Source organism: Dasypus novemcinctus, chromosome X (assembly GCF_030445035.2).
Source record: "Dasypus novemcinctus isolate mDasNov1 chromosome X, mDasNov1.1.hap2, whole genome shotgun sequence".
NCBI classification, from domain to species: Eukaryota; Metazoa; Chordata; class Mammalia; order Cingulata; family Dasypodidae; genus Dasypus; species Dasypus novemcinctus.
In genome coordinates, this window is record NC_080704.1 from 152,188,273 (window position 1) to 152,215,676 (window position 27,404).

The 27,404-nt window shown below is 40.3% G+C and overlaps 1 protein-coding gene across 1 annotated transcript in view; it reads right to left on the reverse strand.

The window, feature by feature from the left end:
• Positions 1–995: 995 nt before the first annotated feature.
• Positions 996–27,404, reverse strand: part of GPC4 (glypican 4) — a 112,722-nt gene continuing 86,313 nt past the window's right edge. Inside the window, exons 3-9 of the mRNA XM_004481017.5 lie at positions 21,576–21,967; positions 10,617–10,782; positions 5,277–5,407; positions 5,048–5,194; positions 4,062–4,198; positions 3,214–3,389; positions 996–3,120 (exon numbers count right to left, since the gene is read on the reverse strand). Of these exons, the coding sequence (XP_004481074.1) occupies positions 2,912–3,120; positions 3,214–3,389; positions 4,062–4,198; positions 5,048–5,194; positions 5,277–5,407; positions 10,617–10,782; positions 21,576–21,967 (1,358 nt within the window). The 3' untranslated portion in view covers positions 996–2,911. The remainder of the gene's footprint in view (positions 3,121–3,213; positions 3,390–4,061; positions 4,199–5,047; positions 5,195–5,276; positions 5,408–10,616; positions 10,783–21,575; positions 21,968–27,404) is intronic.

The following is a 27,404-nucleotide window of genomic DNA, read 5'->3' on the forward strand; positions in this document are numbered from 1 at the left end:
CAACACAAAAGGAGAAGTAGAATCTCGTGTAGCACTATCTGCACCTATTTTGATTTTGGTTCTTAACCACAAATGACAATTGTACTTCATGTAAACTGTTAGGTTATTAACATTCCATAAATAATGTTTAAAAATGCAAGTCAATTCTTTTCTCAGCCTTTCTTTTATCAACGTAATAGGTGCTAATTACTATTTTTGAAATAAAATATAAATCCAAGAGTTGTAAAATGTTTTTTTTAAAGTACAGAATGGGTGAGGTTTTTTTTCTTGAAAGAAAAAAAATTCACAAATGACTTTATAAAAACACAAACCCTTCATAAGCTATTAACTGAGAGTTTGGAAATGTCAGGTCTTCCCTAACAAGGCTTTTATTCTACCTCATACTCTGAACTCTTTAAGACTTTAAAATATTCAACTTGCCTTTATTCTTTTTTTTTTCTTTTGGAGTGGGGATGGGTCTGCCAGCTGGTTAGAAGCCAAGTTATTCAGTCAGACCTGAATGGAAAAATCTATGATTTGTTTATTTCATAGTTCAAGTTCAAAAGCAAAAGACAATTTAAATAATAAAAGGGTAACAGGGGAAAAAATGCCAAGAAAGAAAACCAATCTGTAAGGTTCCCAAAGAACCTTCAAGAATATTTAATTCGGAAAATGTTATTGGTTTAGAGAATTTGACTGAAAGAAACCAGCTGGGCAGAGTTCAACGTTTTAAATTAAAAACAATCTAACAAGGTCTATGGGGATAAATCTTTGAGCCACATTTTGGAGGCCAGATTCATTTCTACCAAGTAAAAGTAATAGCAGTCTAAGCTAAAAAGGAAATTCCTTACAACTGAGGTAGTTACTAAGTATCAGCACATTTTCCAAGTTCTCACAAGGCAGCTTAGCTATTTACAATCCATTTTTCCTCATACATAGATGGAGTGCCCTTGCAATTTTGTTTTCTGTGATTTGTTTAAAAAAAACAAACCAAAAACCACACTCACACACACCAGCCAGAATATGCCTATTTTATTAACATCATGCTTTAATAAATAACTGGCTACTTCTAATAAAATTAAGCCTCTGTTTACAACAGCCCCCCATATTCCATTTTGACCATTCTGCAGAATTTGGTGTAAAAAGTTGAATGAAATGTAGACCCTGAGCTATCAAGTAATTATGTTTCAATATAAAAATAGAGAATTCCTCTTACAACTGAAGATTGAACAATAACAAAAACAACCTCTCTGTGGGTTTTAACTTCTGTAGAATTGTTGGGATCTCAATGGCTTTCTAAAGCAGGAAGAGACGTGCAGAATTTTAGTCTTTTCTAAAGACTTTTGGTAACTCCTTTTAAAATGATGTTACATTCTCATAATCTTATGAGCTGTCATTTGGTAAGCAGACAAGGAAAGCGTTCTAAAGGGGCCGAGGCAGTTGTCTGTCTTTGGCCTGGGGCAACAGATATGGCCTTTGCCAGCTCATCCATATGGCTAAGGGTCACTGTTAAAATGCAGTCTTCTCAGCTCTACCTAGCCCCCACCCTTCTTCCCCTCAGCCCCCACCAAATAAAATGAAATAAAAACAAACAGGAAAAAAAAGTTAAAAAAAAAAAACACAGGAAAAAATTTTGACACCAAGTCTCCCCAATTTGGGCTCCTTGGCCTCAAGGTAGCACATAGCTGCGAACCACTCCAAGTCCTTTGCCTTTCTGATCAGAGGGGGATGGACAAGGAGACAACTCAAATGAGACAGCTTGTAATCCAAAACACTGGGATCCCAAAACAAATGCAAGGAACACGTGCCCAGAACAAAAGCTCTGCTCCTGCATGCTGACAGCGATTCCCTGAGCCCAGGCTGTACCCCAACTCTTGGCCAGCCCCCAGAAAGTTCCTGGGATATGGCTGGCTTTGAAATCTGGACCCTGTAACAAGGAGGATCAAATGAGACTGCCGGTTACTTATTTCTGGGTCAATGTGGACGTGAAGACCGGCACACAGTGGCTTGCTAACTTGCCGGTTAAAAACAAAACAAAACAAAACAAAAACCCACCCCCAAACTAAGTGTGAATAACAGTGACAATCCTGATTGCCTTATATCTTTCAAGGGAGACTATATCAGACTCTTCTTAAATGGGTTACACTTTGAAGTATCAAAAGGTTCAAGAAATGGACCTACATGTGATTCTAGCTTATGCAATTCAAACTCAACCAATGTGGGCAGTCTGCAGCCTCTTCCCAGCTAGAAATTAAGTAGGTAATTGCTTTCTTCTTGTATTAATGCTTGAATACAATCTGGCAAGTGGCTCAGAAGCCTGCTTATGCCTTCACATTCTGTCCTCAATAATAATAATTAAAAAAACAAAATCACCTCCACTTCTCTTCAGATAAGGCAACTAAAATAAGAGGGATAAATGGAAATTTCACTGCTTTTTGGGCTTTTCCTTTTAATAAGATAACATGATAAATAAAACCTGCGTCTGTACAGCTATTTAATATTTCAGAAATACGTACATGTTACATGCCAAGAAAGGACCCTGGTTTTCTTGTAAGAAACAAGGTGAGATCATAAGTGGAAAAAAAAAAAAACAACAAAACCCCACAAACAAAATGAAACAACAAACAAAGAAACAAACAATAAGGTGATAAAATCACAAATGCACAACTAACTACAGTTCTGTACCTACATTGTTAGCCACGTTTAACATGATTCTGGGAGAGTGGGAACCAACTTAACGTATAAATCCCTTCTTTCTCCCAAAACTGAATATGGAAAAACAAAGTCAGGATTTTTTTAAACCAGTGGCCACATAGTAAAAACTGTGCATCATTGTCCATTCATTTAAAAAGCAAAGTCACTAGGATGGTATAAAAGTGATAACCGGTGCCTTTGAACTTTTTGATGAACACTTTTTCTCCAACTTTGAGAATTATCTCCACTCTCTCTGCATTACCAGGAACAAGATGCAGAAGACGACGAGGAGGGAGGGCTGGGCCACCAGGTGGGAGCCAGCACCATCAGCTGCTTTTTTATCGTTGGCGGTCTTTCCAGTGTGGTCAGTTGCATTGGACTCAAACTCTGAAGGGCACTGCTGATACTCGCAGCCACTTCCACTTCCTTCTCCACTGCTTTCATCACCTGTTTTTAAAAAAATGGAATTGATTTCATTCCACTTGTTCTCATCACGAGGCATACAAGAACAATTTGTACCTCAAGACCACAAATGCTTACTGATGTCAATGAAGTCCACGTCATTCCCATTGTAAGCATTCTTCATTTTATTGGTCATAACTCGAAGAGCCATGATTTGACGAAGAATCAGTATGTCCGGTTTGCTGGTATCGACCTGGACCTCTGGGTTACTGCCCTGGTTGGCTAATCCATTTCCTGTCACTGCAAACAGGTACCTGAAATGAGAAATGATCCCATCAAGATGAACAGTAAAGCAAAAGGTTAGAGGGGACCATCAAAGGCTCCTGCCTAGATTCTAGTATTTTCTACTGGGCACAATTACCTGCAAGTCTTTCGATTCCTAACGATCTACTCGAAATTTCTCCTTTTCCTGGGTGTATGTCTTGTTTCTCCAATTCAACCATGACCTTTTTGAAAGCTACCCCTCCCTTTTGTTGAAGTTTGTGGGCCAGAGGCAAGGGCTGGCCAAGCGATTACGTATCTAAGTGACTGAATGTGCTAAGAGGTCCTTTTCAAGGAAGAGGATGAGACCATTTGAGAACTGGTGCTTTTTGAGGCCAGCCCTTTTGGCAAAGGACCACAGGTATGAAATATTTTAAAAATAACGACACCATTGAATTACCTCAACCTCCAGTTGCAGCCCTAATACCAAAATAGAGCCATTGTCATGAACTTCGGCCCCAGCATTCTTTGCAAGCAGCTGGGTTTTTCCCCAACACATCTATGACAAAGCCCATTCCCCCAAGAAAGCCTAGAAGCCTTCCAGGTTGCTGCTACTTTGTGATGATTACGTTACATGATTACTTCACACTGACTGGACAAGAACCCTCTCCGAAATTTGTCCCACATTTAGGGAGAGGTCGCAAATCCGCTCAACACGGGCTAACCTGCTTTTGCCTTTTCCATTCCAGCACTCCTCCTCATCGCCATTTCCTGCAGCCATCCTCTCATCATTGCAAACGTTGCTCGGGAGAGAGGACCAGAACTTCTTGGCCTGTTTCAGTTTCTCCTTGACATCAGTGACCTAGTTAAGAAGAAAAGAGACCTCTCTGTCAAACAACCCCCAACCACCTCCAGGTGTGTCCTTTTACCATTTCCAAAATATCTCCAGAGTGATATGCAACTCATTTCCAACATTAGCGAGAAGGTGGGATGCAGAAGAATTTTCTTCGTAGAAGTACAAATACATTCCAAGGAACTAATAGCTGGAATGCCAGCTCTGGAGGGGCTGCCTAGACCGGCTGTCTGTTCTACCACTTTTGTATAAACTACCAGGATCCCAGTCCTACAGAGACAATTATAAGATAGTCAATTCTTGCAAGGCTTTTCCAGCCAGGGTCAAGTTTACACATTACCTACTCCATGAAACTGCTCTGCCTTTGTTCTCCCTCCCCACAGCACCCCCGCCCCAGCCTTCCTCCTCGCTCCTTCTACTGTTTTATGACCATTTGTCCTTCCTTACATTTTTTTGCAGTATGTTGCAGTGTAGAAAGCAATTTATATACATTTCCTTATTCTTCTCCCACCCTAGCCTTTACTATACACTGCCTGCTGCTAGTAAGCCTGGGGTATCTGCTTCCCCATCTTTGTTGAGGCCATTAGTCCTACAAGCCTTCCTGGGCCTAGCATGGAGAAAGGCACATAAAAGTTCAGCAAATGCACACTGACAGGAAAGGGACATTCTCAGATAAGATTTAGGGCACAAACTTTCCGAGCTCGAAAATGAGAGGGGCAGATTTACCAACATGTGCCACGGGCTTGAAAAGTTCCACCTGAAATATCCAAACTCGTAAGCCTGCCACTAAAAATTCTTTTGGGGCAAATCCTTCTGGTTCTTTTCCATAAACACCGCCATCCCTGCCAAAGTGCTCACCAGTCGGTCCAAACTAGTGCCAGCCGCCGTGGTGGGGCGTTCCTCGGGGTGATATGGTCTGAAGCGAGCGCTGAAGGCACTTTCAGAGATGGAACGAGAAATTCGGCTGGGCTGAAGGGGCTTGGGGGGTCCACAGCCCTGAAAAACCTGCAGTGGGGTAAGCATGGTTATTTCCAGGAAATCCCATCATGAGCCCTGGCTCTCCTTCCCAGCAGCTTGCCCTCATTACCTTCTGGGACACCTGAACGCTATTCTCCTGCATGTTCATAATAGCATCAGAAATCTTCACATCGATGGGATCCATGACCGATTCAATGTTGAAAGGACCCTCTAGCCTTTCTGCCACCATCAGCATAGCATCTAAGGTGAGGTTGGGCAAAGAACAACACAGCATGAAAAGTAAATCACTAGAGTGGTCTTGGGTCATCTGCCTGATCGTGTTATGGTTGTTTCCTTTGTGGGCAAGGGGGAAGACATGCATCACAATTCAATTCGTGTGTTCCTATCTCTTTCCATGATACCAAAGTGCATTTAGTCACAATCTATCACTGTCTACAGTGTGAAATGGCCGGATGAATGTTTTGTGTTGCAGCCATCAGGAATCTTTCGTTATACTGACCACTCATCCCTTTGTGTGTCAATGGCTGTTGCTGTGAGGCTCTGAGCTAGCACCCAGCTGACAAACCTAAGGCTAAAGGTAGAATATTATGCCAGTTCTCCCAGAGATTTCCCAGGATCTTTTCATTTCAAGTTCCATTTATGAGAGTCAAAAACATAAATCATGCTAAAATCCTGGCATGCCAATTCATTTCTTTCATTTTTTTTAATGAAGCCATTTCAGATCCTTGAGTGCACAGTTGGAAAATACAAATGAAAGTGTCCCTAGGGATCCTAATGACTGCATGTAATGAAATTTTGAAAAACTCAATTTTTTATTAAGATAAACTTCCTCTTGCAAATGCAAGGACCTCGATCTATTTTAAAGTGAAAAACATCTTTACCCCACCTATTTTCGTTTGAATGAAAAAACACAAGACCCAGGACACAAAAATCGTATACTCAGAGCCAATTACTTTGCAAATCACGTTTAGACTTTGGAGGAAGTCTACCATTTCTCAGAAAGCACTGACTCCCTTAAACAAAATACGCTGTACTTGTTTTCTTGTCATGCAGCTTTGTTGGGGTTACAAGGTTTAGTATTTTTGCTTGATACCTATTGTGCAGTATCAAAAGAACTTGGAAATGTAATACCCAAGCAGGGAAAGAGATGTTTCATTAAAGACAATCAGGGCACTTTTTAACTTGTCCTTTTCCCTTTTCACACTAACACTTAATACATGGGGCAAGAAAAGGCTGAATTAGACCTCCATTATCCAGTGTCTTCAAATAGTCCAAGGACAGCTACTAGAAAGAAGCGCTAGCTTCTATTTGATTGTGTGTCCTTCTCTAAGACCACTGAGGACTGCTACAGGCCACTGCAGAACTTCTACCTAAAGGTCCTAGTGGAAAGGAGCTAAGCATCAACATATCAATGAACCTAAATTTGTTCATCAACCTTTCACCTTCAACCTCAAACAAATGCAACACATTTTAAAGCATGGGGTCATTTCTTGAAACTACAATTCCAATGTCACAAACAGATTTCCACAAAATGCAATTAAAAAAAGTAATAACAAATGAAGTTTCAGATTGCATTGTGGCAAGCCCCAATAAAGTGGTGCTTCAAACATCTAAGTAAAGGCTGCCAGCATGAATATACCATTGTACTGAAGGGGAGAAAAAAATGCTTTTGATGTGCTAGCAAAAGGAGACTTTTGTAAACAAGTGGAGCACAACTTAAATGTGTTCATCACTGTCAAAGCAGCAGGGCTGCTGTGTACTGAAAGCACATTCCTTCGTGGCTGAGAAGTTGCTTGCTCAAAATAAAAATATTATGAATAGTCAGATAATAAACACACAAAATGCAGAGGTTTAAACAAGAAAAAGCAGTGTATTTTATAACAACTTACGCCCCTAGTGGAGAGGAAAGACCAGGTCGCGAATGGGTTTGTGAAAGCCTGAAAGGAAACATAAACCTCAATTCTTCTGGCTGTTTGGCGTCTTTGTAAATTCGGAGCTGACTGGCCATACACAAGGGCCTGGGAATGGAGAGCAAAGCAGGGCCTTTGTCGGGGCCAGTGCCAACGGCGGTGCATGTTGTGCAGTTGGGAAATGTGAGCAAGGACGCCTTTTGCCTGCAGCCCAGGAGCCAAAGCTCCCTCCAACCCCTGGGAAAAGTCAAGAATGGCTACCAACAGGCTTTTCCAGATGAGCAGTGGCCAGCCCTGATAAGGAGTCCCCAGGAGAAATCCAAAGATGGTTGGCTTGCTGTTTTTGTTTTCTCCAGGCCGATCTAGGCCACAGTTCTTTTATTTGTGGAATATCTGGCTGGCTCCCACCTCTTGCCAGAAACTGACTCGCTGGTGTCCCTGTCAGGAATCCCAGTGCTACATTCCTGCTGGCGGCAACATCTGACATTAAAAGGGTTGGCTATGAGTCAAACTGATGTTAACGCAGCTACAGTACGTGATGGCAACAAGTTGCACCTAAGCATAATCAATGATTCTCTAGAAACTGACATTTTTGGTGTGTGAGGGGGTGTGAGGGGTGTGGATATATGGTTTATTGTTCTAACTTAAGGTTTTATATAACCAACCTTTTGCAAAATCTAGTCCAAGGTGTTTCAACTATTTGGATCCATCTTGATAAAGGCTGACAAGATGTCAACCTTTACTAAAGGGTCACAATTCAAGGCAAAGCAGACACAGTTAAAAGAGAGGAGAGGGAGGGTATGGCAGCATGAAAGCCGATTTGGAAAACCCATCCTGTGTCTCTTAAAAGGTCTAGTCCAACGGCATTATTTCAGTGCTCGGGATACCACCACTGAGCACCCCCTCCCTGGCCCCCGGCAACAAAGCATCCCCTTCTCACTAGGGAAAGCAATTCCTTTTGCATTGTGCCGCCAATAATCAGAAACCCCCATCTTCAGCCAGCCGACCTAGCTAGAAGAACAAAAGGCAGTTTCCCCGACTTAACCCCAAGATCTGATTTAAAGAAGGGAGGAAAAAAGCCCTTGACCATTCATTAACTGCAGTTATTTAAAAGGGAAGAAAAATTTGGTGCAAAGAAGAAGAAAAAAAGAACTTATAACAGAGGCATGTAAATTGGAACTGAAGGGACTAAATTCTATAACTTCAGAGTGAATTAATTAGACCCTGGTGAAAAATTCATGCAAATGAACTGGAGATTAACAAGATCTATTACTCCTGGCCTTTTATATCAACTATTAAAAATAAAAAGACTATTATACCCATTAAGTTAAAAATGATGTTGAAATACAATTATTTACTTCATTCCCCAACCCCTCTCCTAAAAAAATATCATTTGAAATAAGTGGGGAAGGTCAGTTCTGAAATCTTACCAGTTCCCACTTGGGTCTAATTTTGTTTCTTCAAAGATAACAAATGTAATTTGTTTAAACATATAAGACCAAGGAGAGCAACCAAGCCCTCCTTGTCTTATGGTAACGAGTTGAAAACATTAATTGAGTAAATCAGAGGATAGTTTTGATTTGATATGGACCTGGAAATAAACTCCTGGAAAAAGATGGAGAAGGATTCGTATTTTATTACAAGGAGGAGAGGACTTTGGTTATATGTTCTGACCCTCTGCCCTTTATTTCTGATATGTCTGTGCAGATTAGCAAAATCGGATCACTGCCAGCTATGAGATTTTGAACCCTCTGGCAAATTCTCCTTCTTTGCCTGGAGAAGTAGGGCATTACTGGGAAAAGTGAAAAGGGCAACCAACTTTAAAAAACAAAAAATGAGGTGAGTACGGATATAGTTCAAGTGGCTGAGTGCCTGCTTCCCCTGTATGAGGTCCCAGGTTCGATCCCCGGTACCTCCTAAAAACAAAACAAAACAAAAAAACCACCTCAGGAACCAGTGTAGCTCAGTGGTTGAACACCGGCTTCCCACATCCGAGGTCCCAGGGTCAATCCCCAGCCCCGTACCTAAAAAAAAAAAAAATTAACAAAAGTGAATTGCATTGTAAGGTGTTGATGGAGGGGTGATGTATGGAAATTATGCACATTATGCATGATTGTTTGGTAAGCTCACAACCTCTCTTATATATTTTAAAAATTGAATAGCAAACTTGACATTTTGCTGTGGGGATAAGGATGGATTTAAAGAGAGAGAGAGAGTATGAGAGCGAGAATAATAACTACTTTAGATCAGGGAATGTCACGGCCTTTTCCATGGGAAATACTTATGAAGCAACAATTTCTCCCATGGCTTCATTCTGGGCAGGATGTGCCATTTGTGTGTGTGTGTCTTTGCCAGTGTTATGCCTTCCTTTTCATGGGATTCTGCTTTTTTCTGTGTGTAAAGATTTTTTTCAGGTCTTCTAGCTTTGAGCTATTTAGGCTACAATGGTGACGGGGTGCTTAATATTCACATGCTTTAAATTTTTTTTTCCTGCGGCAGTGTTCTCAAGAATCAGTTGGAGCCAATTTATTGATGCACGTTCAAACAGAATTAATATAGTAATTAGCTCTCATGCCGACTAAAAAGCATTTCCCAGCCCCCGCCTTCTCCCCCAAAAGAAAACCAAGCCAGCAAATTGCACACATGTTCCCATGATTTGGACAAATAAGTAAAAAATAGGTGCTTATAAAGACACTCAAATTCCACAATTATGCAAATGAGACTGGGGGATGGTAGGGGAGGGAGTTTGTTTCTGTGTGCTCTTATTATATGTGTGCCATCCGGTGGCACACAGTGTGAGGGAGCTTCCACGCTGGTCACTGATGTTTCAGGACTAATATATATATGTACAAACATGCACACTTAGTAGGCATCAAGTTTAGTTGATAGCTGGCTGTTTAAATTAAGGACCTTTCCCACAAATCACAATTAACCCTCTCATAAAGTGGCCACTTGGCATAAATGGCTGCCTGGGTGCCAGTAATGGCTCGCTAGGTAGAAGGTATACATGGGAACACAGCTCTCAAAATCATCAGGGCAGAAGGCCTTCTGCTTTCAACCAGCGCAGTCTGGGATTGCTAAATTGTAGAGAAAAAGAACCCCTAAAATTCCTGCAATCAGATTTTCCCTTGATCCAAATATCAAATGAGTATCTGGCCAGTTTATAGACGATTCGGTTGCAGCATAACTGAGACAACAGTTTAAAAGCCACCCACACAGCTCAGTGAAGGCTGGACTACAGCATTTACATGGTTACACGGTTAAAAGCCTAGGACGCATAACTGAAACTGAGCTTGAAGGAGAAAATATCGAAAAGGCATTTTCGCATTATTAAAACTTGGTGGTTACCGTGCTAATGTCTTCAGAAATGCCACCATTAGTTCAAGGGAATGTTTACTTGTAGAAAGGTCTGAAGAACTCAGACTCCGGGAAATGTTAAAAGATGTACAGAAGTTCCATAGTTGGCAGTTAACAATGTCTCTGAGGGCTGGAAGTGGAGCTATCTTCAGCAGAAAGGGACCCGGCAATCGCTTGCTCACCTATGAAATTGTTCCACTCGAAATCGAGGTCCCCTTGGTTGGCCAGACAGCCTCTCATGATGTTGGAGCAGTAGTTGTAACATGGCTTAACACTCACAAGTCCCCGGCAGTGGGAGCAGTAGATCATCTTCAACAGGGCATGGGTACACTGTGCTGTGGGATTCACCTAAGGGAACCGAAGAAAAAGATAAACACCAGGGCGGGGAGTAAGTTGCAAGTCCTCCAAGTTGACAGTTGAGGTTTGGCCATGACCTTAGCAAAGAACGAGTTGTGACTGACCACAATTACAGGCCTTCCCTGTGTCCTGAAGAGGTGAATTAGAGATGTGTGGTGGTGGGGAGGGGAGAAATGGGGCATTAACCTAAACACACACACATGCCCCTGCCCCTCTTCCAAAAATATACTCATTTGAAATTGCTCAATTATTCCAAAGTCCTGAGAAAACACCAAGTCAGTAATGGAGGCTGCCCTCATCAGTCCACCAAGCATGGCCTGCGAGGGCCTCTACCATCACTATGTTTGTCTTTCCCTGACTGGAACCCAAGCACATCTTCTCAAACACACTGACTATAAGACCACCCATTGAACTTTAACCCCACATTCGAGGTTTAGAAGGGTACCAAGTGTGTGCTTCATTTTGTGCTTAAGAACTATGCAGAAGGTAAGATCAATGTATTCTACATGGCAGAATATTCCAATAACTTTACTCAAGTAACTTTAAACTCTGGGGCAACATGAAGGCCCTTCCAAGACTTGGGAGCCATTCAGCCTGGCGTGTTCTGGGGTAAAGGGGTGGGTCTTCAGTTAAATTTTGAAGAAGTTGGACTGAGGTGGTCAAATGAGGAGAGAACATTCTAGGTAGGGAGAATGAAATGAACAGAATCTAAAAAAATATAATGGCATATCCTTGGCATCTTAGAATGGGAATAAGGAATTGTGGGGAATAAGGTTAGATGGAGAGGGGTGTACTCATAGCCACATTTTAGAAGGGCTTTGACACCAGCAGGAACTGAGAGACACCGTATAGCAGGACACATGTGCCTACTACAGGTTCTATAAGGAGGGGAAGGGACTAGTATGAAAGCGATACTGAAGTCAGATGGTGCTGATTCTCTTCTTCAAAGAAATGGAACATCGTTTTATCTTCCGAGTTCTATAAGTTAAAACTAATGCTCTTCACTTTTCTATAAGTTGAAACTATCTATACCACAGAAGAGCTGATTCCGGCCTGTCACTCATTTCCATCAGTGCTTAGAAATGATCATGGCTTGGTATCACATGCTGGGAATTAATTAAATCTTCCCCAGTCTTCTCATTTTCTCTGCCCCATTTTCCTCCTTTGGAGTCAGTATCAGAGGATTAGTGCATTCCTCTCTATCAGTACCAACCAGTTCTGCAAACATAGACATTTGAAAGCAGATACCAAGGCAAGAACAGATGCTGGGATGCGTAGCAGCTTGACAATGCACTTCACCAGCTCTGGAGTGTTACTTTGGATACCACTTATCAACAATGCCCTTAGGAACAGGAACTGGGGATTAGTGCTGTCAGGAAAAAAAACACATTGTCAGGCACCTATCTGATGTACACACACACATGTAACCCAAACAAACACTAGCCTTGCGGGCGGGGGGGCGGGGTGGAGACATCCAACAATAAGATGGTAATTGTATATACTGAAGTCGACATTCCCAATGAAAAATTGGGGCTTTTCCGCAGTTTTAACCAGCTCCAAATGTTTTCCTAGGCATTAAATTAGTCCTTTTAACTGTGTATTAACGCGCAGTAAAAGCTTGGCTTACCAATACCCTGGAGGAATGGCCCTTCTACAGAGCTAGGTTTTCTGGATAGTTAAAAGTTCAGTCCTTTAAAGTCACAGGTTTTTAGGACTTGGGTACCTGTCCTCCCCCTCATTTACAGAAGTGCAAACAGGCCTGGAGAGGGCAAGTGGCCTGAAAATCGAAGAATCCTGGAAGTCTTAAGAGTTGGAAGTAGACCTGGTTGATCAATGAGTGCAGAGATAAGAAATCCAAAGCCCAAGAGATTAAGTGACCTGCCAGCAGTCACCCAGCTACCTGCCGTATCCAACATTCGTGACAGAAAGATTTCCCAGATGTATGACATTTAGAGGAAACTCTAATCTCAGACAGCATTTCTTTTCTTCTTATTTTATGCTGGTCCCATACTGGTGAGACTGTTCAATGGTTGGATTTACAGAAGTAAAGAATCATTAAGTAGGGAAACGGACTTTGGCCCAGTGGTTAGGGCGTCCGTCTACCACATGGGAGGTCCGCGGTTCAAACCCCGGGCCTCCTTGACCCGTGTGGAGCTGGCCATGCGCAGCGCTGATGCACGCAAGGAGTGCCGTGCCACGCAAGGGTGTCCCCCGCGTGGGGGAGCCCCACGCGCAAGGAGTGCGCCCGTGAGAAAAGCCGCCCAGCGTGAAAAGAGAGAGCAGCCTGCCCAGGAATGGCGCCGCCCACACTTCCCGTGCCGCTGACGACAACAGAAGCGGACAAAGAAACAAGACGCAGCAAATAAACACCAAGAACAGACAACCAGGGGAGGGTGGGAAATTAAATAAATAAATAAATCTTTGAAAAAAAAAGAAAAAAAAAAGAATCATTAAGTAATGGCTCTGAAAAAATCACAGGGCAGCACTTAGCAGTTGTGGACTGCTACGCTTGAGAGAAGACAACACCCTAGTAAGAAGAGATGTAGAAAACCAAAGTGTCCCCACATAGTTATTGTGTGTCTACTATGTGCCAGGGATTATTCTGGAATGTATTTGTGATTTAGGTAACAAGGCAAGTAAGGATTTCTATGTGAGAATATATAGCCAGTTCTACAAAACACAAAGACATTCTGGAGTGTTATGCCCTTTTTAGGAAATAAGATGTTTTAAAAACTTAAACCCCAACTAGTTTTATTCAAGAAATATTTCTTGAATGAAATCTTTTTCCAGTTTTTTTAAACCTAGGAAGCAGTCCATTGTTCTCTTAGTTCAATTGCACATCAAATCTTTTCTGTCGTACACTATGTAGTACTGCTTTTAAAATAGGTCCATGGAGGCTCAAATTTTAAAACCAGAGACAACACTAAATAACACAGTAGAATTTTATTAAAGGAAGATTATGAAGCTGGGTTTGGTGGAATTTTTCCATTTCATTCTTGGGCTAAGTAGTGGCTCATACTGTGCACATGATTTGTTGTGTAACTACTAAAAATGATCACAAGGAATTTGGCCATAACATACTATGGAGACACTAACTAATACCAGAACTAAAAAGAGATGGGGAGGTCGTAAGAAAATTGGAATGTGAAAGGACACACAAAATACCAAAGTTAGAGGAAATCTGTCTTCCGTCTCACAACCACAAATCAGACCACCATGCACTATTTCACACAAAGGAAATTCGGGGCCTGGGAAGCAAATCCCTTGTGTGGGATGAGGCCCTGCTGGAAAGAGGAGAGTTTTAAAAACTGTCATGAAATCTTAAACAGGAGGCCCCTGTGATGCCTCATTCCACGTCCCCCCTCAACCCCGAGGAAGTGTTAGAAATGCCAACCACTACCCAGGACTTCATTCCCACTCTCACAGTCTTGACCAAGTTGGTAGGCTCAAGAGTACCAAGAACTAGCTCTACCTTTTGATTCTGGAGTATTCCAGTGGGTAAACAAAATGGTTGCTCCTCTTTTGCAATCTTCAAAAGGCTCTCAGTAAGAAGAGTTGTAGGTTGATGAAAGAGCCAACGGCATGCCACTGCCTCGGGGAAGAGAAAGCAAAAAGTACACGGTGCTTCACTTCAAATTCTCTCATGTTTCCGGTGTAAGTTCAAGTACTCCTTGATTCAGTCAGTGCTGGATCTTGCTGTTATACTGTGAAATACCAGGCACTGGTGGGTGCTCCTACATAAGGCCTCTCTCTGCCATACCAGGGGCAAACCTTTCACCCATAACAAAGTGTAACAGAGAACTCAGAGATACTTTGATCTGGGGTTTTGTCGATTTTTAATATAAATTCAAGTTCATTCACATTCTATTCCCTTGTACCCTCAAAAATTAATTACTTCTCTCGAGTCCCCAAATAACTTTTTATTTACTGAAGTAGATTTAGGATTGAAAACAGAGGTAACTATACTCCAAATTCTTCCTTTAATCCTTGGGAATGTATTTATTCTCTATGCCATGGTAGAGCACTTAAAATAATCAATCTGATTGTTCCTTTGAGGCACAGCTCTTAACTAAGGTTTGAGATGTTTTCCTTTTTGTTTAGAAGGCTCTGGTTGAGCCCAGATGTCAATGACTTCCAGAATTCTTGGGGCTGGGGTAGGGGTGGGGATGGGAGTTATGATTGCTTTTACAAAAGCCACATTTTTTCAGTCCTAGCTAAGAGATTAAATAGTTCTCAATATGTTAGGAAGAAAGAACAGGAAAAGGAAAACTATAAGCTCCTCCCTTCCTTCTCTGAACACAAAGAATGGTTTAATGGTCTCAGGAAGAAAATGCTTCTCTAGCTTTTATGGTTTCATAGTTGTGAAGGTCTTGTTGTCAGAGTTGTCTACTGATAGCTGACATTTAATAAGAGGACATGTAGTCATTCATTTAAGCCTCAAAATAATCATACATTATTGTCTCATGTCACGGATAAGGAAGTGGAGACTCAAAGAGATTAAAGGACTCATACGAGTTCCTCCAGTAATTGGCAGAGCCAGGATTTGAACCCAGGTAGTTTGGCTTCTTTTCTATAGTAGACCGTAGAGAACTTAAGGGCAGATGTGGGTTTAGTCCTTTCTCCATCAGCCCCCAGACCTTGGTAGGAATCTCCACACTCAGTGAGAACTTGCAGCTATGTGGCTGGATGTCTTCTAGTGAGAATTTGCAGTTTTCAAAGTTTGTTGACCAAATGAATGTTTGTTTTTTTCTGTTTGAAGGCAATTCAGGATGCAACTATTTCACATGGAACAATATTTGACACTTGGATGAGATGACGTGTTGTTTAATACAACCATAATGACTTATTGAGCCAGTACTATGTTCTTGTAACTATTTGAGGTGTTACCAAGAGGGATAAGAAAAAAATACATGTATTTATATAAAATCACTCTCCAGTCCCTGCCTGCTCACAAAGAATTCAAAGGATCAAGAAAAGCCAGCCGGGCATGGAAAGGAAAGAGTTCACTTGAACAAAACCTATCAGAAAACAACTGCAAACTTTACCCAAGTTATAAAAAAGAATAGCTATTGCATGTAGGAGAGACTATCAATTCCTATTAGAAAGCAGGACATTATAGAAGAAAAAGGTTTTAGGTTATTTATATATGAATGAGAAGTTTTGATTTGTTTACTTTGCAGGGTGAGTTTATGATACAAAGGGTACGTCATCTGGACTCAATACTTCTACATTAACTCAAATCAAACTCAATCTGAGTTACTGATCTATAATGGCAATACATTAATAATTTCCAATCCTTGGAAAATCCTTCAAGACTAAACAAGATATTTTTTAATGTTAAGGTCACTTTAAAGGTGCTATAGAATATATCTTTTAGGAGCCAATCTATGTTTCATGCTAAAATTATTAATTTATTAAGACTTTTAAAAATATTCATTCCTCGGGGAGTGAGTATAACCCAAGTGGCTGAGTGCCTGCTTTCCACGTACAAGGTCCTGAGTTCAATCCCCAGTACCTCCTAAAAACAAAACAAAACAAAAAAAATAAAAGAACAACTCTCATTGGGGAGCAGATGTAGCTCAGTGTTTGAGTACCACCAGCTTCCCACGTACAAGGTCCTAGGCTCAATCCCATCCCCAATACCACCTGACAAAAACAAACAAACCCCTTTCCTGCCTTCCTCAGGATATCCATTTAACGTGTCATCTGCATGCCATTTCTCCTATAAAAAGCCTTGGCAGAAAAAGAAACATCCTTCTTTCTGCAATGACTCTTTTAATATAGATTGGGACTTTCTACCAATTTTCCAAACACCACATTAAAAAAAAGAAAAGAAAAGAAACTACTGCAAGCAGCCTGAAAACAGAAAAATGCTAGAGCAGAACTCTTCACATGGCCTGGATTTCATTTCAGTAATTCAGAACGATCCTTAGGCCACATTACAGAGTGATGGCAGTCAAGAGGCTGCACTGAAGTTAAAAACACATTTCCTTTCAGTTTATTCCAAACTCCTAACATATATTTGCTGCAGCAACTTTTTTTAATGCAGCCACACTAACAAACTAACAGAAAAAGTCTAGATTTTATCTGTTGCTTGGTAACATAAGCACCCAATAAAAAAAATAACAGGAAATATTTCCCCAGATTATGGTAAGAGAAAAAAGATAGGAAACCTAAACTGGCCATGGATGTGATGCATTTATTCAACAACATTCTGATTAGTTTTGAATTCTACACACACAGGAAGGAGGATGAAAACTTCCTACCTATTTATCTGATAACAGAATTTCTCAATGTATGTAAAGAAGCTACATTTACTCAGGACTATCTATGGACATGCAGATTAAATGGAAGATGCATAAATACTTGAAACATGTATCTTGTTTTGTTTTAAATGATATGACTCAGTTAAGACCTATTAAGTCATTGCTTTAACCCCTCTGAAGAGGGTTCTATTTTTGTTCTTTTGAGAGTGTGTAACCTCTCAAGTTATTCAGCCCTTCACACCTCCCACACTCCTGCCATCCACACCCTCATCTTTAAGAATGAATGTTAAGGGTGGACTGAAAGTCTACACTTTGAATAAGAGCTTCTGCTACTGAGCATTTTTTAAATTTGCATTTATAATGACTTGGGAGGGATGGCACAATAGTTTGTGGAGTATTAATAATTTTGTAGGTGGGCATAGTGGCTAGACAGAGATGAAGGGAAGCAATGGGAATTATTTTCAAGGCAGGACAGCTGTTTAGATATCGCCATGGTAAGGCACCGATTTCTAATTATAGCCCCTGTAGTTGGGGGTGGTAGGAGGGTGTAGACATCATCCCATTATGTCAGTGTTAATTGAAACCATGAGAATGTAGCTCTCTTTGGCATAGGAGTTATTAATTTTCATAGTGCATGTAACCACTTGTGCATTTTTGAAAGACCACAACAGATTTCGCCCTTCCAGGCAAAACTGCTGCTGCAAGCAGGTAACTAAGAAATGTATCATGAACCATGACAAGTAAAGATGGAATAAGTAATACAAAGATGTGTAGCACCAGGGTATTCTTGAACCATCTGTTCCTAATTAAGGGGACATTTCTGAAGTTTGAACTGTAAAGCTCAATGGAGTGAGCTGAAATCACTGGATGTCTGGGCCCAGAAAAACTGGAGGAAGGCAGGTATACTTCAACTATGAAGTGTCTTTCTCTTGTAGCTAATCTTGCTGGTACTAAAAGGTCTTCAAAAGGCTTATAGATAATCAAATCATCCTCAACTTACAACCTAACCCTTCTGTTGCAAAAGCAGACTAGAAAAGCAAGGCATGCCACTTATAAAGTGGGAAGATCTCTGAGAAGTATGCAATCAGTAGCCCCAAGACCAAGATGTTTTTCATATTTGACTTAAGAGACCTCTTAGGAAATACCTTTCCCATTCTGAAAGTTTTCTTTTTTTTCCCAGCCCAAGATAATTCATTTTACTGGGCATATTCTTTCTCAGGTTGTTCCAGTTCCACCTGCAAACAACACTTGGGCATTTAAAAAAAAAAAAAAAAAGCATTGCTTATTGGATGTCCAAGGTGGTAGAGAACCTTACTTATTTAAGAAATCAAATATAGATTTTTTTCAACATGATCCATTTGAAATTCTGTTTGATAGCCAAGTCATTTGTGTTCTCAACACCACTGTACTTCAAATTAAAATCTGTTTTATTGGTAGTCAGTCTCTAAAAATTAATTAGTATTTTCTCAGTGTGTAAGAATCACTTGCATGCCTTTATCCAGAAAGGTTCCACAGAAAGATTTTATATAATATGTGTTTCAGCACCTTCAGAAACAGATTTGATGCCTATGTGTCATTTTTATGTCATTTAGAAAATATAACCCAGCTCAGTTGATAAATCAGTCCTTAAGTCTAGAAGCTCAGTAGTGAAACAAAACTATTACTTCTATCCTAATGTAGCCAAAAAACATTTTCAACTAAATTGGTAAGTAATGTTTCTTCTATGTAAATTAAGCCATGTAGTTTATATTCATAGTATTCCCATATAACTATGCAAATATCTCTTAGGCAGATACCAGAATAAAACAAATATAGAATAGGTATCAATTCTAACAATAAATTTGGGGTTATATTTAGAAAGTAACTTTCTCAAAGAATTTAAAAACACTGAGACATAGGAAATCACCCTTCTTCCGAAAATTCATACCAAAAGCAACATCAGAAATTGATTATAGCCATTTTACTATTTCCCTTTGGGTGACAAACTCTTTATTGGATAGGGAGGGGTGTCTGAATTGTATAAACATCAAATCTTATTGATTTCCCACTGTTAATTCTAGATGGATGTTAAGAATGCAACACTAGGAAGCAGCAAACTGCTTATTTCTCTCTCTACCCTGGGAGATGGGGTGATGTGACAAAGGCAAGTTTCTAACCTTCTAAATCCATTCCGCTGTTTCAGTGGCAAGGTTGGGGTCCTGGAATCCCAGTTCTCTAATGGGGCTCCAACCTTGCAAAGTGAGATTAACACCAAGATGAGCCTGTATGAGTTGCCTGGTCCTTCTTCCTAGAATAAACCCTGGAACTCAGAAAGCAGAGGCTTAACGTAAAGAAACCACCTTTCAAATACTTGCAAAGGGCTTTTTCATCCTTGCCTTTCTCTTAGGCATGAGTGTGCACACATACATGCATGCAGATATTCAAACCACACAGCACACGGCAGCACCTTTCTGCCTATTCAGCTTATGAGGAACCTAAGGAGACTTGTAAAATGAGAGTAAACATGTTAGGTAACTCCAATATACACAACTTTCATCTGGATGAACTGTGCACTGTTTTAGGGACTCTGACATGAACATCTCCAAGACTGATCATTAATCAATTAATAAAGATTAATAATGGTTACAGAGGATGACAGAAGTTCAGGAAGCAGATTATTCCCTTAAGTATAACAATTATCTCCCCACCTCCCCCCATATCACTCTTATATGTCCCAACAAACATTCTCAATTTAGAGTACAAATATCAGCAGGAGAAGGACTGAACCAAAACATACTGGAAAGAATTATTTCTTGACCGTTTATGGCCGGGAGAAGATAGAGGGAACAAACAAAACTGTCATAATGATTGCAACCAGTCAGCTAATCCTTATCATCACCCAATTTTAATTGGAAATCTCCTAGAGCACCAATTTTTCATAATCATGGTTCTTGAGAATCTTTATCTTCACATTGGTTAGCTTCCTGACTAGGGTGATCGTGCATATTGGTCTGCCCAGGACTGTCCTGGTTTGTATCTATTGTCTGGGTTTTAACTGTTAATAAGCACCTCGTGGTTTGGACAATATGTTATAGTCACCCCAACTCAAAATGAACTCTCTGGTAGGTTATCTGGTTTAGATTTTAGTGTTTGTTAGTTATCCTTGCACGGGTTTTATGTTGACCACTCCTCCAGTCCTCAAAACAACCAAATGCCAGAGCGGAAGCTGCTGTGTTTGTGTCTGCAGCCCTTTTTGGCAATGGACTATAAGCAGGCATTTCCTTTGTCCCAGTTATCAATACTCTTTCTTCACTACTATTGAGTCATGAAAGGAAAGAGATGGCAGGGCCTTCAAGAGGTTTTCAAATTTCATCTTTGGGACAGGGGGTAGATGGGGTGAGGGAACAGTAGAACTCTTTCCCCCTTAAAATCTTGCTCAAAACTCTACTACATAAAACCAAGGAATGCAAAGCTTGTCTGGTAGAACGAGGAGGCAAGAACACAGATTCTCAACCCCTTCAAGATCTTCTTCTCCCTTGGCCCACCATCAAGGGGTATTCTGAGGTACCTCCAAAACTAACTCCAAGGAACATAATGTAAACAACACTGGTGTGATCCAATTCTCTACGTTTATTTCATGAGCTCTTTGCCACATATTACAATTTCAATATCTGTAGTAGGTCCAGAGCAGTGTGGTCCACAGTAATTTTCAAAGTCTTCTAAAAAGCTGTGCACATCTTATAATATATGCTCATGGGTATTAATTACTTTTCTAGAGTGCAACTGAATGTAGAGTCTGTGTATGTATGTTTCCTTATCTAGAGGAGAAGCAGAATAAGAGCTGAAAAAGAGTATGGTGGAGAAACAGATGTTCCTCAAGCAGTTGGGCACCTGCCTACCACACGGGAGGTCCCGGGTTTGGTTCCGGTGCTTCCTAAAGATGACGAGCAAGACAGCGAGCTGTCATGATGGGCTGGCATGTTAAGATGATGCAATGAGTTATACAATGAGAGACAACAAGCAGGGAGAAGAGTTGGCTCAAGCAATTAGGGGTCACCCTCCCACATGTGAGGTCCCAGGTTTGGCTCCTGGTGCCTCCTAAAAAGAAGTCAAGCAGATACAAAGAACAAATAATGAGTACAAACAATGGGGTGGGGGGGGATAAGTAAGTAAAATAAATCTTAAAAAAAGAGTATGGTGGTTTTAAACACATTTTAAAAATTAAGATTCCAAAGCGAACATACATCCCACTTACAAGAGTACCAAAAGAATAATAATGATATAAAAAGATGTTCATAAATAGTATTGTTTACAATTCTAAAACGTGTAAGGACAAAGTTGAGGTGAGAAGAAGAAAGTGAAGAAAGGGAGGGAGAAGAGGGAGGGGAGAAGAAGGGAAGGGAAGAAGAAAAAGAATGTTATTTAGCCGAAGGAATCCTTGGGATTTATTTTCCTACCTTTCCCAAGCTTTCTGTTAAAATGGAGAAAGAAAAAAAAAAACTAACAAAACTCAAAACACCAAAAGCAAATAGTACTTACCACAGAGACTTTGCTCACTACATCTCTTGCCACCGCTAAGCCTTGAGCAAAAGTACGGGCTGCTACAAATGCACGAGTAACCTGTAGCTTCAGTTTCCGAGGTACATCTCCAAAGGGCTTCAGCTGCTCTGTATACTTGCTCACACATTCCAGATACTCATCAGTAAAGTGGTACTGGGAGTTCACCAGGCGGAACATCCGCTCCAGAAGGCGAGCCCAGAAGTCATTTAGCATTTCTTCCAGGTTCACGTTTCCCACCACATAGTAGCGCTTCAACTCCACGAAGAGATCTTTAAATAGCTCGGAATTTTGCATGTATAAGCGGCCATATGTCTTCACAAACATATCATTCAGGGATTTCTCTGCATTTTCAAGTAATTCTTTGAAGAATTCTGAAAGCAAAAAATAAAAAGAAAGAAAAGAGAGGCTTTCAGTAATTAAATACCTGAATGTGTTTCGGGTAAATTTGAAAATGGAGAAAATTACATAGTTAAAATGGAAAAGATGCTTGTATATAGGGAAGATTCACTTAGGGGGATTTGGCATCTCAGATCATTTGTTAAAGAAAGTATATCTATATCACAAAGTCACTTACATATATGACCAAGTCTAAGAAAGGGGAAAAATTAAATTTTAAACCAAAAATTTTTCAGCAGTCAGTAAAAAAAATGCCCTCCTTTCTCCCTGCCTCTCTTTCAATGTGAATAAGGAGAATCTGAATAAAAATGGTTACATGATGCCTAAAACAGGAGGTTTCCCAAAACTTCTAACTGCAAAAATCTATAGCAAAGATACCCATAGCCCCAGTTATAACCTGAGAGCAGGACAGGTGTTTTGAAAGGTATCGTTTCATTAAGGCAAGAATTTTTGTTGTTATTGCTCTTTACCCTTCTTTACTTATCTACAAGTCATAAATGAAAATTTTCTGGAAAATGCATGAGACCAAGAAACACAATGACATACCCTTAGAAGCAAGCACATATGTTCTTCTGGAAGTTCTCAAGTGCTTGCTGTAATAATAGCACAAATTAGGGTCATCTAAGTTGACCCCAGGTACCTGAAGGATTCATACAGTAACATGATGAAATACTTTCCTGCGTCCCTTCTGAGAGAGAGTGAGCAAGAGAGAGCGAGAGAAACAAAATAAATAACGGACTCAACCACAGAATTTTCTATATTTATAAGACAAGATGGAAAAATAACTGAAGATGTATCGGAGGATACCATAAAGCCACATACTCAGTGTTAAAAGATCATAATCTCTTAGGTACAAGTTTGCTTTCTCCTGAAGCTTTTCTCAGGAAGTGCAATAAAGACAGGAGCTAACTGTATCTGTAACATTAATCACGAAAGAATCTCTTGCCTGGTATAAAAATAAACACCTCATGATATCAAGTTTTATAAGCAGGAAATGTAATAAATACCTACGCCAAATATGAAACCCACATCAAATAAGAAACTGCCTTTAAGTGATCACGCAACAGAAGAGAAAATATGACGCCTGCTTCAAAGCTAGAACATTGGCGAGCATGTCAAAAAGCAATAGCGCTACAAAGCCATTTTCTTTTCACATTGGGAGGGCAATTCAGAGGCTGACAAGGAATGCCAGATAGTCTCTCAAAACCTGGGCTGAATAAAGGGATGCCTTTGGAAGGAGATGAATGTGTGTGAATCTTCCTTACATACCAAGAGAGTCCATACACATGCCTCCAGGGCCCCTAACTCATCACATCATGGGTCCTGGAAGCTTGGGCTAAAGTCAGTATTCTTTCCCGGTTCCATCTTTTAAACCCTGTGGGTGCGTGCACACATATGTAATTTTATTTTTGCCTCTCTCCTTTTCCTTTTGTCTAGTTTTCCTTTCTACAACTGCCTTCCTTTTCTTTTGTGGGTTTAATTCAGAGAAAGAAAGGAAAACTGGACTCCCTCAGCAGAATAAACAAATGCACAGAACAACTACTCAGACCCAGTACATCATTACTGTTAACACAAGTACACGGCCTGGCATTTTTATTCTCAAGTTCCTCTCCCTGGAAAAGGCCAAGAAGTTCTACAGGAAGAGAGCTACAGGGAACCAACTGAGAAGTATCATTCAAATCAGTTACCTGGGCAAGCCTTTTATCCTTTCCAAAATCCCCTCAGTGTTTCTCAAAGTGTGGCTCCTGGAACCAGCCCCATCGGTATCCCTAACCACCGGTTAGAAAACTCACTGGCTACTCTGGGCCTACTAAATCAGAAGTCCTGGAGGTGGGGGCCTGACCATCTGTGATTCTGCTGGCCCACTGCTCTAGGCAATGAAAAGCTTCCCATTTCACTTCTCATTAGCACTCGCCACCGACTGCAGGGCTATGTTGAATGTGAAGCATTCAGGATAAGCATTTGTGTTTTAACTGGGGAAAAATGCATTTCCAATGAATTGTTTTTAAAACTTGTTGCATTCGTAAGGTGTGATTTTTTTTAAAATGGTATGTTGGGGATAACTTTTCTCATGTGGGAAACTCTGTCAACTAAGTGTCAAAGTAATCGATGAAATGTATATGCAGCACTTTTCTAGAATTAAAAGTTGGGAATCCTAGAGAGAAACGGGACCTTAAAAGTCATCTGGTCCATTTCCCATACCATGTGAGAATCACTAACATCCTTGCCAAGTGATGCACACTCATCTGAGGAATCAAAAAGGTCTAAGTTGTGCTATTTATTGCATGTCTAATGTGGTGCATATATTGGAAAAACAGAGCCTGGTTGTTGAGATCAATATGCACATCTGAGTTAATCCAGCACTATTAAAATTTCACAATCTAAAAAAGCAGATACCAACAGCAATCAAATGTCCTTCCCCATGGTGGATTTTTATTCTATTGCTCATAAAATGGGCACACATCACTTAAGAGAGATGACTGGATACTGAGAATTCTTTAACTTGTGCTTTCATGACTCATTTAATAAGTAATTCACAAAGCTCTTGTGCCATTTTAATGTATGGTTATCTCCAGTCCTGTTGTTTTCATGGAGGGGCAGAGGGGGGGCATCTCTGGCTCAATTTTTACCTAAAGGTTCTAGAAAATGTCAAAGTTCATCCTTCAGGTTTCAAAATGCTCCAAGACAGTGAACACTTTAGAGAGGAAGTAAATATTCTTAGAGCTCCTCATTCAGGTCAAGCGTCCAGGGATTGGCATAGCTGTGTATACATAATGTAATACAGCTACCTTAGAGTATACGAGAAGTGTTCTACTTGGTCAGAGACTGATTTCAATCTGACATGGCCTTTGTCCAACACCAGCATGGGCCTTTCTGTGGATCCCAAGACAAGCATCCTGTGTGTATGTACATTAGATTATAACAAGATTATTAGTAAATCCTAATTCATTTAGTCATTCCGAAAATCAACTTCCTTTCCTTCACATTTGTAAAGATTCTTTGATGTGACCATATAAGTTGCAAATATAAAGACCATTTGAGTGGGCATGTGGTTAATAAATGCTTGAGAAATTCTATATAACTGATAAAACAAGTTGAAATCTGATTATTTCTCCAAGTGGGTGTGCAATTTGACAAATATGTACCAAGTAGCTATCATGGGATCAAATCAAAGCACAGAGTTTTTACCTTACATCTTAACCTTCCAATCAGGTTGTAATGAAAATTTCTAGAAAGAAAAATTCGGCCCAATTCACCTTTACTATACCATCACACTCCACGCTTGGTTTTATGAGTGCACCAGAGATTTTTAAAGCAGCTATGAAACACTTAGTTCTTCATTTCACGTAGCAAGTTTTAAAATATTCATCTATTCCACCAATGGGAGTCCACAGAATAAAAATCAAGAGCTCCAGAAGACCCAAACTTATGTCTTCTTAGACTTATTCTTACTGGCCTCTGTCTCCACTACTAAATGGAACCTAAGCTTTTTGTCCCAAAGAGTCCTTGTTAAGATGGTGGACAAAATTTACATTCTAAAATCTATACCAATTAGGCACAATATCAACTACAGCATAATAGCTTGCTAGTAGGAAAAGAAAGAGAAAAGAACTGTTGCATCTGTGTTCCTGCAATCAAGGCTAGCCCCATCCTCTTATGTTCCTGTTAAATCTTTCAAAACCACACTTTTCTTACCATGACATTTCCTACAATGATGAGGGATGGAGTACCAATGAGACATTCAAATTCCAGTCCCCTGCCATCAAGAGTAACCTCCTTAGTCCCTGCAATGCCTGTCTGCATTTCTTTTTTTAACTGGTATTCTCAAATCTCAGGATCAGGGTCAGTTCTTAACTTCGGGTCATTTCTTAACTGCTAACGAGGAGATGTGGAAGACATCTAGCAATCATCCCTTCATAATTATCATACCCCAAACCAATTATAATACACTTGGTAGCTAATCAAGAACCAGCAGGAGCACTGTAACCCAGAGTTCCACAAGAGATCAGAAGCAGAGTTCACTGGTAGTTAGCTCTCCCTTGCAGCAACAGTTCGTATTCATGAAAAATGCCCATCAGAGAGAGTCTGTTTTAAGTGACACTATTGCTGTTTGAGAGTCAGAAAGGAAGTGGTTTACAAGCCATTTGAAACATGGTATCTATAAGCAGGGTTTATATCCCCTCCAATTTTCAGTTTGTAAGCTTAAAGTATCTATGGTCTAGGGCTCAAACAGCTGCTACTCATTTGAGCTCATGAATGGCCACTTAGGATTGCAAATAAATACCATGACATGCTATGGAAGAATCTAAGGATGAATCAGTGAGACCCAGTGGGAAAAGCATGGGATAGCTCATTTATGAGCTGTATAACCATGGCCGGGCAAATGGCCTAACTTCTCTGAGCCTCAGTTGCCTCCTCCATAAAATGGGGCTACTACTATTAGTCACCTCATGTGGCTAATGCCTGGCACATAGTAGATGCTCAGTAAATACACACTAGTAAGTAATACATGAGGTGATAGCATTGTCGCTCTTGGCATTTTTTTTATATCTAAAGTTATGTTAAAGATCTTTTAAGGCTGGTTTTGATCTTTCCTGGTGTAGTGAAACATTCAACTAGAGGAACCCAACTGTTGGAGGTTTGCTACAAAGACCCAAGGCGCTATGAAACTGGGAGCTGTTTATCCAAAGCTCAGTGCTTAATGGAGCTAAATCCCAAGGATTTGAAATGTCCCAGGCATCTATGAGGGTGGGAGTGACTACTGCATGAAAAATGGAATGAAGAAACCTCAATCCCAGGAAGGAAGTTTTCTATTAAAGGAGAGACTATCACGCACATCTCACATGTTTCAAAAGGATCAGGCAAAGAATGAGAGAGAGGGAAATGAGGAAGTAGCAGGTCAATCACTCCCATCCCATGTATTTCTTTTGTATGCTGCCTCCTTTGCCAGAGGTCAGCTTAGTACAATGGTTGAGCGGGGGAGTACCTTCCAGCTCTAAAATTTGATTACCCTCAATGTAAGAAGTACTGATTTAACATGGGAAAAACTCAAGTGAGAAGGCAAAAACTTTTCCATATGAAAGTTTTTAACATAAATATCCTGTCTTGAAACAAAAAAGAAGAACATCATGTCCTTCTGGAACTTCTATCCCCAGCCACTTGTCTTGCATTAAATAAACATTCAAAATTCTTGAGATAGGTCAAAGGGCCTCCAGTTCAGCTATTAAATGCCATTAGTTACTCCTTTATAAACAATGACTGGCTATTGATTAATGAGCTAGAATGCATTCTAGAATTAACCCGTGACCTTAAGAGACTGGCAGCCCCTTCTATTCAATCCATTTGCTTGATGCTATAAATTACCATTTTGTATTTATATTATTAGGAAGCTGCCTTTTATACATAATGATT